At 35.1% G+C, this 13,459-nt stretch overlaps 1 protein-coding gene and 1 long non-coding RNA gene across 3 annotated transcripts in view; both read right to left on the reverse strand.

Annotated features, from left to right (window-relative positions):
• Positions 1–3,123, reverse strand: part of LOC134335550 (uncharacterized) — a 44,190-nt gene extending 41,067 nt beyond the window's left edge. For both annotated transcript variants that reach the window (XR_010015612.1, XR_010015613.1), the window contains exon 1: positions 3,008–3,123. This is a non-coding gene — a long non-coding RNA (uncharacterized LOC134335550). The remainder of the gene's footprint in view (positions 1–3,007) is intronic.
• A 3,957-nt stretch (positions 3,124–7,080) lies between these two features.
• surf4l (surfeit 4, like) lies at positions 7,081–13,270 on the reverse strand. Its single transcript, XM_063017755.1, has 6 exons — positions 13,067–13,270; positions 10,145–10,331; positions 9,822–9,898; positions 9,618–9,661; positions 9,282–9,468; positions 7,081–8,113 (listed from the first exon to the last, which is right to left on the reverse strand). Exons 1-6 carry the CDS (start codon positions 13,112–13,114, stop codon positions 7,847–7,849), a joined length of 810 nt encoding a protein of 269 aa, XP_062873825.1. The 5' UTR covers positions 13,115–13,270; the 3' UTR covers positions 7,081–7,846.
• Between the last annotated feature and the right edge of the window lie 189 nt (positions 13,271–13,459).

A 13,459-nucleotide genomic window follows, 5' to 3' on the forward strand; every position in this document is an offset into this window, starting at 1 on the left:
GTTCTATATAGTTATAATTAAAAACAATTTTTACTTTATCTTGGGCAGGGTCACTCACAACTAGGGGCAATTTAGCACAGCCATTTCACCTTCAGCAGGTATTTGATAGGTGGAAAGAAACCAGAAACAATAATCAAACCCGGGCTCTAGGACTGTTATTGTGTTGTATGTCACTCTTATAATGTAAGCAATATGGTTATGTACTAACCACTAAGCTACGAATGGCCCCACACATACAGTTATCATGAAAGGAAATTAAACTTAAACTAAATATTTTAACCACAGTAAAAAATCTATTAATTGATTAGAATTATGTAATGATTGTGGCAAATGACAATTTCAAATGATTGTTAAAAATATAAATTTTTTTAAGTTAGGCAACATGCAATAATTTTACTTTTTACTATGCAATAAAGAAAAAACCCTTACTGTTCTAATGCTGTTAAAAACGGATTTGTCCAAGTAATATTGTAGATGCTGATGTTCTTTAATTGTAATTAGTGCAATAATTATTATATATTTGTTTTCATAATAAACAATATTCATCATATTAGGGATAATAGGGATGCTGGCCACAGTATGCAGGATCTTTATTGTAAAAAAAACTAAATTTATATATACCTACTGGTTTTTTTATTTGGAACACCTGTACACATGCTCACTTACGTAAATATTTAATCAGCCAGTCAAACTGCAGCAGTGCAGAAAATAAAACTATTCAGACATGGTTTAAGCACAGAACGGGAACAAAATGTTTTTGTTTAACAGCTGATTCCTGCAATTTTTTTAACACAACAGTCTGTATTGTTTACATGGGAGACATGAAATGAGAATGGCCGAGTAATCCTGGATGCACAAGACTTTAAATCTTGAGGTGAATGGGGTACAACAGCTAAGGACCAGGTTTCGCTCATGTCAGCCTAGAACAGGAATTTGAGGCAACAGTAGGCACTGACGCATTGTTTTGAATTGGAAAATTAGTTGCCTGATCTGATAAACCTTGATATTTGTTGCTTTATGCAGCTGGTTGGCTGCTGATGTGATCTGATGTAAGCAGCATATTCTCGTATGAAAGTGGAACTTGAGGTGGTATTCTTCAACTTGCAGTCTATTTGCCTCAAGATTCACTGTGTTGTTCATTCTAAAAAATATTTTGTGTGTGTGTGTGTGTGTGTGTGTGTGTGTGTGTGTGTGTGTAAACTCCTTGTGTGTCAATTTCACAGAATTAGCAATTTATGACTTTGAATGACTATAAAAAGTGAATGGGTGGTAATAAACCATGTTACAATAAATAATTAGTACACATTTCTTTGAAAAAAATGCTTTTGATGCTTTTTACCTTATGTCATCTATTGAAATTACCTATCGAATTTTAGAAAAGTTATTTACCACATAAAAAAGATTTTTTGACTTTAGCGCATAGCACAACCACATTGTTCTCACAAGTACAGCTCGTTGCTTTTTAAAAAGCGACTGCTCCATCTAGTGGTAAAAATGTAGTAGTAGCAATAGTATTTAAAATGTTAAAAAGCAACAACTTCAACAAATAAAATTCCCTTACAAAAATACTCCAGCATTAAAAGAACAATCTCTTCCTTTTCGTAAGGGCAACTACCTCTAACAGAAATATAAACACATGCTTCTGTTAAGAAAAATTAACTGCCCATCACCTGGCAACTTATTAAGCAACCAAAAAACTGCCAAGCCTTTGCAGGACAACACACTCATTTAACAATAAACACACTAACTTAAACTACAGAGCAAGTTACAACAGCCTTTCAACCATTGCAGGTTTTAGGAGGTGGGAGGAAACCTGAGTACCCAGAGGAAACCCATGTGGACACAGAGAAACCAGCAAAAATCTCGACAGAAGACAAGAACTAAACCAGCGTCCCCAAGACAGTTCCTTCACCAGCTGAGCCATCATGCCACCACCTAATAGGTAAGTTAAGATGGCTTTAAAAAGTGCATGTCATTCATATATGCAGTATAGAGTAGGTTTCTAAAAGGTGGAACATGTTTGGTGTAGTAGGATAATAAATCATTCATACATCATCAATTTTGTTCATTTTGGATATAATGGCTCAAATTGTGATTCAATAGAGTCCCAGAACCTTACAAAATGGCTTTTTGACCATTGCCAGACTGATTTATTTCAACAAATCATGTTAGTTGTTACAGTGGGGACATTTAGACTGTAATATCAGGTTGTATGTAAACTTGTATGTATGTAATTGTATGTAAAATAGTATTAGAAACATTATGAACACTATTGTAAAATCAATGTTTTTTGTAGACCATACCTTGTAAGTGAATCTGGTTTATATCAATAATGGTAAACATATGTTTTAATGTCTTATAGGTGCCAAATTAATTTGATTTGGAAATTTATGACTAGGGAGGTCACAAAAACAAGTGTCCTTTGACATGCATTGGTAAACACCAGGTTAATCTGATTATTTAATTATTATTAAAGTTAAATGACTGTGAATCATATTTTTATCATTTCTCAGTCAAAGCCAGACTGTGGACTAAGATTTGTTTTCCTTGTATATTCTTTTTAAATTATTTTTTCTTTATTTATGACTGGAATTGAGTTGGTATAAATTGGTATAAATGAGAACACAAACAGGCGGCTAATGATTATTTTTGAATATATATATATATATATATATATATATATATATATATATATATATATATATATATATATATATATAAGAAGACCCTCTCGTTGTTAATTAGCCTACAATGTAAAAATAAAAATATTATATTTTCTTAAACGCCTTGTAATTCAAATCGCCATGAATTAAAATTATATACATCAAAACAAGCAACTTGACTGTCGTAGACTAATCTTTAATATTTAACCTTAAAATGTCGAATTTACCCCTGGAGTTTAGACTAAATAGCTTTAAGCTAAGGTTACACCAACACGCGTTATATTCTCATTTAAGAGTTTTTACAAATGGCAACATTTACTTATATTATCTTATTTTACACTTACCTTTTTGTTACTGGTAATAAAATAGACAAAATATATTCTGCAGGCCACACTGTTTAAGACTGTTTCAGACTGGGTTACCTGTAGACTGACGGTAAATGGGCGCTCGAGCTTTTCGACTGACTGTGCGCGAGGAAAGACCGTTATTTCAAACATTCAAGTTTTAACGGTCGTTACATTGTGTTTTCGATCGAGCCAAACTTATTAGTTCTGTTGTATTCGTCTTTAAATGTTTATTAATAAAACATAAAATCCGAGTTGGTGTTATTGTGAGTTATTAGGGTTATTTCTATGACAGTGTGTGGACAACCATTGGGACAACCTTTTAATCATTCATGTTTCATTCAGTCCCATTTCCACAAGTGTATAAAAATGGCAGCTAGCCATACAAACATTTGTGAAAGAACTGATAAGAGAAGCTCACTGAATTCGAAGTCCATGACTTCTAGATATTCCACGATCAACTTTGAGTAGTATTATTGAAAAGTTGAAGCATTTAGGAACCACAGCATAAAAGCCACCAATGCTCCGCTGACTTAATAACTACAAAATTCCAAACCTTCAGCATTTACATCAGAAAGAAACTGTGTGCTGGGAGCTTCATGGCATGGGTTTCCATGGCCAAGCAGCTGCATGCAAGCTTTACATCCCCAAGCACAATAACAAGCATGGGACTTAGTGGTGTAAAGTACACCACCACTGGACTGTAGAGCAGTGGAATTTTGTTCTGTGGAGTGACGAATCATGCTAGTCATTTTTCAGTACCAATATGCAGTGCAGTAAGAAAAAAATCTATGAGTATATTAGCCAAAACATACATTGTATTGTATGTAACTGATCTCCAGAATAGTCAGCATTTCTAGGATTTTTTTTAGAAACAGAATAGACTACACCATCATACATGAATGCAAATAAAGTGTACACAAAGTATCAATTGTTAAGGTAATAAATAACCTGCGTTAATTGTTAATAATATAGATTAAACATACAGTTAGTGCAAAGTCCAATAGCAAAAAATGTTGTACTGGTAGCAGCAGAGTTTTCAGATCTAAAACAATCTATAATTTTTTCACTGATTCTTGAGATAAGGGACAAAATGAATTTTATTTCTTCAATTTAAAAAAAAAATATTACATCAATTTGTAATTGATATATTTATAGACAAAGGTTTCAACTAATTAACTGTGAAAGGGAACAGGTTTTTCCTAATACAGTTTTTATCAAAATTGACATTATTTCACTTCATAACTTGATTAATGTCAACTCCGTCAGACACACAAAAAAGTATGCTATTTTAATTTGATCAGTACTACATGAGTGTAAAGACCTCAAGTATCTAATTACGGTGTTCTGTAACAGAGTTAAGTAATACAATTAATTGTATACATTTTTGTTCAAATTTCACACTAATTTGAAAAATCCCATTGTGAAATTCCTAAATTTTTTATATTTATTGTTAATATTAAGCATATACAATCAATATTCTTAAGCAAAAAAGACACCATTGCATGTAGTTCTGCTGGAGTTTTAATATATAAACACAATAAACTGAACAAACAGTAACATATTTCTTTGAAAAAAAGACAAAAACCTTAATCTGCTGATGTTGACAACAACTGACAGTGTTGACAAGCAACTGACAGTGTTGACCAATAACTAATGGAGATGAAAACTTATAAAGTATTTTACTAACAACTGAGATCAGACTAGTTTTGACATGAAACCCTCAAGGAAAGTGGAAGAGAAACCACCCGAAGAACACCTTTTAACAGGATCTCCAGGCAGACACTAAGAGACTAGGATATACCTGGCATCCAAAGAAAACTAATGACTGAGAACTCTGAATGTCTCTCTTTGGCATAAATTAATTGAACTGGAAAACTAACTAATCATTTTTTAAAAGCTAGTTAATTATAAGTTTCAGAATCAATCCAGTGGCTCTCCTTTCTCCATTCAGTAGGTCTCTGAAAAAAAAAAGAGACTACTGTCAATATGTCTCAGCAAAGTTTCTAGTTTAAATATTTTAATTTGATCTGTTGCAGAGGTGAGCATTACTATAAGCCACCCTGTAACAACAACATCTATAGCCTATGAAAAATGTATGAAGTATGAAGGCATACTGGCACTTCCAGAATTCTGAAAAATCAACATGTATGATGACAGTGTTCTCATTGCAGGTCTCAATTGTATTTCTGTATGCTTTTGCTTGATTGTGAACCAAACACACGTGTCGTGGTCTCACTTCTAAGTTTCTCCTCATATACGTAGATGGAGCAGCTCAGAGAGATTCCCACTGTGCAAGTTCAGCTTCACATTGAAGTGGATCCCACTAGCTGTTTCTTCTTGAACTCGCTCCCATTACTTCCATTCAACAGTGATTTCACCTTTCTCTGGTGCCAGAATAGTGTGTTTGTTTAAGCACCGTAAACAGGTGTGAAGAAGGCAGGCTTCACTTGCTGAAAAGCAACAAATTAACTGAAAACTGTCTTCTAGTTTGGTTGACTTCACAACACCTGATGACCTTAAAACCTGAAGCATTAAGTAAGCATTTTCATGATACTGACACAGACATGTCTTTCTATCAGATGACTGGTGCTGTAACATAGAAGGGACATAGAGCACAGAAGGAAGAGTAACTAAGTTTCACAGTTGGGTTCCTGTTGATGAACTCATGGTAGAGGTTGATCATGGAGTCAGTCAGAATCATTCGCTGGTGCTGACTCTTGTTTCTTGTGATAGTATCAGTTTTATCTGTTGTTATGCGAGAAGAGTTCACAAAGGACTCCTGAACAGTCTGGCTGATAGCCTGGAGAAATGGTGCTGTCTTTGCACCATTTTTTTTCATCAACAGGAACCGTGAAACTCAGTTACTCTTCCTTCTGTGCTCTATGTCCCTTCTATGTTACAGCACCAGTCATCTAATAGAAAGACATGTCTGTGTCAGTATCATGAAAATGCTTACTTAATGTTTCAGGTTCTAAGGTCATCAGGTGTTGTGAAGTCGACCAAACTAGAAGACAGTTTTCAGTTAGTTTGTTGCTCTTCAGCAAGTGAAGCCTGCCTTCTTCGCACCTGTTTACAGTGCTTAAACAAACACACTATTCTGGCACCAGAGAAAGGTGAAATCACTGTTGAACCCTCAATTGCAAGTCGCTTTGGATGAAAGCATCTGCTAAATGCTGAAAATGTAAATGAAATGTAAACTATCATATATCATCGTCATCCATTACATATGATTTATTTGGAGCAATTGTCAACTGTCAACTTAAACGTCAACTCCGTCAGACATAAGACCTGATGGAGTTGATGTCTGACGGAGTTGACAAAATGAAATATTTTTCCATTTTAACTGTGTTATGTACACTGGAGCCATTTTGGTTTTACTTCAATTCCTAGCTGCCTCCATAATCTAAACTAAAATGATTTAGTTTATTCTACTGTACAGTTCTTAGCTAAGATTATCATAAAGCTAAGATGGTGTTGACATGATAAAGCTGTGACTGCAGTGGTATCAACATTGTTAGTTTAAAATATCAGAAAATTGAAAACTTACCAGACCACAATCTCTACTGTTACATCCACCAAGAACAGGAAGTGGAAAGAGGGCCTTAGGGTCATAGCTGACCATGACCATGCTTGATTTATTCTGAATTATAAAAACATCTTACGAAGTTGACTGAAAGTGTGGACACAACTGTAATAGGCAATTATTAATGGAAAATATAATATAAAGTTCACTTTATGCCTTATGTGATATCTTATTAAATCATTCCTTTCATTCGATAATTCATTCGATTAATCACTTTTTTTTGGCAGTTTGACATTATGACCTCATGCTGAGGACAGGTGAAGTTACATGTACTTTCCAAGTACAGAGCCTGCATTTTAACAAATTGTAATGAAATTATTTAAAAATATATCAAATTAATTTAATGAGCATACACAGATCCTTCATATTAAACTTTTAAAGGATTTTTTATTATTTATAATTTCTTCATTTTTAACACCAAGAAGACTTTTCAATGTAGGACATGTTTTGTCCCTTATCTCAAGAATCAGTGTTTTATTAAACTGTTGTACTCTTTAAACAATTGAGATGATGGCAGCTGCAAACTCAAAAATATTTTATTGACACAATTTTCTTTTTTATTCTTCCTTTATCAAAACATATATTAAAGACACTTAAAAACAATTTCGTCTGCTCATATTTTGTACAAAGGCAAAAACACTGCATGAAAAAAATCACAGGGTTTAATTTATTTAAAATGCCTGTTCCGTGTTGAAAAATACTATAAGCAACTGTAAACTTTATAGTGACCTGACAATAGACAGTATACACACAATTAACAATTCCATACACTGACATTAGGAGTCAACATGTCTACAAAAGTGTGATGTAAAAAATAACTTTAAGGGTGATCAATCACAATTTCTTAATGTTTTAGAAAATACACAAACTTGGTCTAACCACATATTTACCCCTTATTTCTCTTCTGTAATACACCTGTAATAAGATCAGGTATTATACACACTGAGTCCTAACAGAGTGGTGACAGGAGGCATGAATAAAATGTTCTGGCTAGAACTGTTAATAATAAATATGACAAAAGAATACACAGATTACTAAAAGTGCCTGTAGAAATTGACATAAAGGACATTGTGAGACCAGAGTATAGGGTGGGACACATTGTTGGTTTCTGGGTAACTTTACTACATGCCATGTCTCAAACTGCTCCCTACTCCATACATAGTGCACTTTGTTCTAGCATTAATGCAGAGAACAACTGCACAGCACACATTACAGTAAGTGAGTTAAGCGAGCCATTTGAGAGTTGCAGAGTCTCACCACTCTTTTTTCTTCTCATCCATAGAGACTCCACCAGGACCTCGAGCCACCACAAGCAACAAGCCTCCGATCACAGACATGGTCTGGAAGAAGTCGTACTTAAGGAAGTCATGCATTGGCCTGTAGGCCGGAACAGTCCAGAATGCATTGACATAGACATTAGTGACAAACAGCCAGACCACAAGAGTGAGGGCAGCCAGTTTAGTCTTAAAGCCAATAGCAACCAGAACCATCAGACCAGTGCCCACCAAGTTTTGCAACATCTGCAAGACATAATTAACAACATACGCAAATACTTGAATAGGTCTGACCACTTTTGGTAAAAGGGGGTGAAAACAGTAATATTGTTTACATTCTGCCTATGTAGTAGCAGTACACAGTATATAAGAATCCTAGTATGCAGTACAGTAGTAAGATGCCCAGTTAATTTCTTTATAAAATACATAGCTTAAAATTACATTCACCCATGAATCATTACAATGCTGCAAATCTCCCACTCTAGCACACATCAAGAGTGCTCTATTAGATTCAGCTTTGATGACTGGAGAAGACCATTGTTTGAACTCATTCACATGCTGGAATCAGTTTGAGATGACCTGTGCTGTGACATGGTGTATTATGATGCTAGAGGTAGCCATAATTAGACAGTCACTGTAAAGGTCAGCAACAATGCTGTTGTGGACAATTTCTCACAGAAGAGTGCAGGATGTTATAGGATGTTATTGTCCAACAAGCTCATGATCAGGTGACCGCAAAATATTTGTTCTAGTTTAGGTTGCTAGGTATCAGCCATGAAAATCTGTACATAACAGATGCTTATCTTAACTTCAGCTTTTAACGCCAGTCTGCATCACAAGGCAAACTAAATTGGCAACACTAGTTTTGAACAGGGCTTAATAAATGAATAACGATTTCCACAAAACGTTTTCCATCCCTGTTAGTGAGATATATTATAAACATAGAAACTAAAAATTAATATAAAATGGTTCTCCGAAATGCATATTTAAACATCACACAGATTTTGCTTAGATTTACAGCTAATTAAAGATAACTGTGAGATTAAAACAGCCTGAATAATGTAACTATTACAAAACAAGATATGAAAATCTTAAAGTGACTACATACTGCTTTATTACTACATACTGCTGTACATGATGCTCTATTACACATAAGAGCAATATGGAGTAGCTAATTCACCTTTTGCTCATTCTAAGAGGTTTGAGGAATATACAAAACTCTGTACAAACAATGACCAAATGTAAGGCTCAAACCTAGGATTTCAGAAAATATCTTGCACTTTACAAGCCGCTACAGTGCCACCCAAGTAAAAAAACAACTATATTACAATTTTAATATGGCAGTATGTGCAAACAGACCATTAAATATCGAAGGTAATGCTAGTTTTGTGTATGTGTGTGTGCGTATACTCACGGAGAGGACGTTGCCATCAAAGTGGTACAGGGTCATAAACATGAGCACCAGCAGCACTCTGCCCCCCAGCTGCATGTACTCCTTAGGGGAGTTCTCTCGTACTGTAGGCACACCTGCAAACATGCTTCTGCCCTCCGAACGCAACTCAGCCAGAAGCAACAACAGCCCACCACCCAGTGCCAGATTCCTGAAGGAAATTGAGAGAGAAAAAAACAGAGACTGTCACAAAATCATGACAATTTATGTAGGTTGAGAGCTTAAACATTAATACAGAAGCAGAAACAATATTATATTGTATCTGTGAATGTGATTGTGACATGTATGCATTAAACTTACCTCATTAAAAACTTGGGGACCCACAAGATGCTGTAAGCAATAGTCTGGAAAAAAATTGCAAAGGTGAATAACAGTGTTTATGCATTTGAAAAAGTCTATTTTGCTTTACTGCCACTCCCAGTAGAGCTAAGGGTAACAATCACTGCGCTTTAAAAAATAAGACATAAAATAACTAAGAGTTGTTATATTTTAATAATAACATACCTGTAGTGCAATCACTCCAAATAATCCAAAGCAGGCATACTGTACAAAATTTCTACTGAGAATAAGTACACAACAACCTGTAAATAAATAGAAAGCAGTGATTTATTAACTGCCCTTTGCATGAATATTTCATTTTTTGTAAATATATGCCAATTCCTAATTTGATGCCTGCAAAAAATTCAAAAGTTAGAAAAGAGGCAATGTAAAACTAGAAAAGCAATTTAATGCTAAAAATCATCATCAATTAATGTTAATCAATTAATAGTTTAAAGTTACACATCAAGAGTGCAGTGCCTTTCACTGGAACCAAGGTAAAATCTTACCTAGCTGACCCAGTAAGTTTATTAACACAAAAAGTGAGGCAAGAAAGAAGCCACATCCCCACGTGCTCTCAATGTACTCTCTCTGCTCGCCCCATTGGAACCACATCCTGACACCATCTTCCAGGAAGGTGCTGATAAGACAGAGACGTGCTACATGGGGAAGGTAGTGCTTTGTCACCCGCAGGAACTGAAAGATAACAGAACAAAAGCAGATTAAAATCTTTACTTTAAAACCAATTATCCTTAGAGAAGAAAACTGGTTTCCATAAAATCACTTTATTAATTAACCATGTCATTCAAACATTCATCTTTTTTATTAGGGGTCCCAATGTGAGCCAAGATAACATTTATCACCCTATATCACCACCAACAGCACCCTAAACCGTATACACCTGACAGTCATGGGTTTATGTTTTTTACACCAAATTCTGACCTGCATGTCACAGCAGAAATCAAGATGTCCAGTTTAAATGAGTCTACCTGCACTGTAACCATATACTCCTGTTCTTTGTTGACAGAAGTGGTGTTTTAGCTACACCACAATGCCAGATACAAATGAAACCATGGACCTGTATTATCAAGTACTTAAGTTTTTATACATTAATTACAATTTACAAAATTAATAAAACAAAGGGCAAAAAAATCTTAATCAATAGTAGATTTTGGGATCTGATTACTTTTTACATCAAATAACTCTGTTGCAAAAGACAAAAACAAGACAGGTCTGTACAGGACTGTACGATAAAGTTTTTATGTGGAAAGGACAAGTGACTATTAATATAGGACTCCACCTATTTAAAAAAAGCAGTTTGATAGTTTAAAATTAACAAAATTTAAATGACTACACTACAAATGAAACTTAAGTAAAATAGTACCTTTAAAATAAAATTACAAGGTGATATTGATTAGTTTCTAAAAGCACATCAGCTCTGCCATGTGAGTAAGCACAAGTTCTCATGCTCATCAAGTGTTTATAACCTAAATGTAACATATTGAATGCAACTAGAAACAGTTGTAGAAAATGACTGTAGATCTTGTGGATCACATTTGTTTAATGTTCTACCCAAGAGCTTTTTGCAGCATCAAACTAATATAATAGTCAGTCCAATTATGGCCACAAAGCTTGACTTTATATCCAGTGAGCTGTAAGCTTGGGACAATTTTATTTACTTCATGAGTATGATTATGGTTAGCGATGAAGAGCTGTATAAGGCCGTACCAGGACAATAAATGTCCACAATTCAGTATTACAATGCACAGATATTGTGACTTTTATCACAAGCATGGGGTGGATCATACTGTAAAGATGATATTACCAACTGAGACCAGGTTAAGCCTGATAATGAAAATCATACTTCTGTTATGCAACCATAAATCCAGCCATGCCTCAGGGTACATGAAACATAAGCAAGTAAAAGGAAAACAGTATGGCTTTTTGCACCAATTATCTATTTGTATGGCTTATCAACTGACTCTCCTCAGATTCTGAATCTGAACACTGTGATTTGCAGGCAAAGGAGCTCATTATGAAATGAAAGTCTGCACCTTGTTGTGAAAGCACCACCAGTCTCTCTGCTAGGCCCTGCCCCTACTGACTCTACATCAGAGTCAGGAAGTTCAAACAGCCAATCAGCAATCAACAAGTAACAGCCAGAAGAGTATGGCTGAGAAGAAATTTAGGGCCATGGCAGACAAAGTATAGCTTGAACAGCCAGGAATATGGGGAATATTTATTTAGTCTTTCTGGCATCTGAGGAATATTATTGACATAACACATTTCCTCGGGCATTAGCTTTCAGAAAAAAAGATACCACTGCTTAATAAAGGTTATGAATTTGTGTAGAGTGTAATGTTGTACTTATGTAATATTTTGTATGCATGATGTGCACCATGTCTATACATTAATTATCGTTACTGGATTGAGTTTAACTTTAACAGTAAGAATTGTGGACTTACAGTTCTGAATAATGATCAAGGCTAAATGGTCAAACTAACCATGATCACATACAAGTTATCATTCAATTTGTTGCTCATCTTGTAGTTAGAGAAAATACAAGCAAAGCAAAACACACTTAATAACATTACATACTTTATATATGTTCTTTATTACATTTTGTAAAGTGGAATTTGGAAAGTGAATCTTGCTTAACCCGGTCACCAAGCCAATTGGGTAAAACCACCACAGTGACATTAAAAGTACATTTTAGTACCACTTGTTTTGAAAGTGCTATTTGCAAAATTGTGCACAAGTAAAAGCAAGTTAGTGATTTCTGAGTTAATTAAATTGTTGAACAGTATCAGTTACTAATCAGTAAATGTTTATCAGTCCCTGATTGATTAAAGAGTATTTGGTAACAGTGTATACAAAGGTTTGTGATTAATCAGCAGTGTTTGAATGAATGGGTGGAGGTATATATTGATGATCCACCAGGAATAATCACAGATTAGTTTAGGAACTCGTAGTCTTAATTGGACCTTAATTCATCTTTAAAATGGCTCTAATTTTAAAGGAAAAAAATACTACATTTTTCTGTAAAATTGGTCAACTGAAAAACACATTAATACACCCTTATAAAAAGGAAGAGGACCATATAGCAAAATTAAGTTGTGCACAGTTTTGTAAGTCTCTGTTAAAGATTTGGTATTCACTGTTAAACACACAAAAGTTTAATATTTTGTGCAAAGTGCTGAAATGTCTCAGGTACACTGTAACCAAGGTTTACTGCTGTAACTACTCAGTGTTTCCTGATACTTTCACTCTTGTACACTCATCTTTTCCTTTCTCCTATATGGCCGAACTTAACTAGCAATTGATTCTTGCAATCTGTTCTGATGATCTAAACTGATCAAAAGTTAGACAGTAAAAAGTTCCTTGGTGGATGCTGCTGATTTTTAAAACATCGGCCCTGTCATCACTCTTACCTGATCCGCCACGTCCTCGGCATTGCTCATCAGACCGTTCTGAACCATGGCACACAGATCCTCTGCACACCGAGTCCTCTACACTGTTAACCGATGAGCGTCGGTCAGTTGTAGGTCCGGTTATGTTTTCTCTTACAGGTGTGTTAGAGCTTTATTAAAGCGACGTCTCTCTGCTTATGGTCGGTATTGATAAAAATCCTCTCCGCCCCATAATGACCGCCACTGTGTTGTTGGCGCTCCCTGTCTATTACAAATGCCACTGCATGCCACGTGGACCAACACAGGCAGGGGCTGAACAGTGTGCAGCGTCAGCCGCTACGTAAACCTACGGAGCCCCTAAGGTGACATCCCCTAAAAAAAATAACGCATTATTAACGCGTGGGAACGAGATAA

The sequence above is a fragment of the Trichomycterus rosablanca genome, chromosome 21, assembly GCF_030014385.1.
Source record: "Trichomycterus rosablanca isolate fTriRos1 chromosome 21, fTriRos1.hap1, whole genome shotgun sequence".
NCBI classification, from domain to species: Eukaryota; Metazoa; Chordata; class Actinopteri; order Siluriformes; family Trichomycteridae; genus Trichomycterus; species Trichomycterus rosablanca.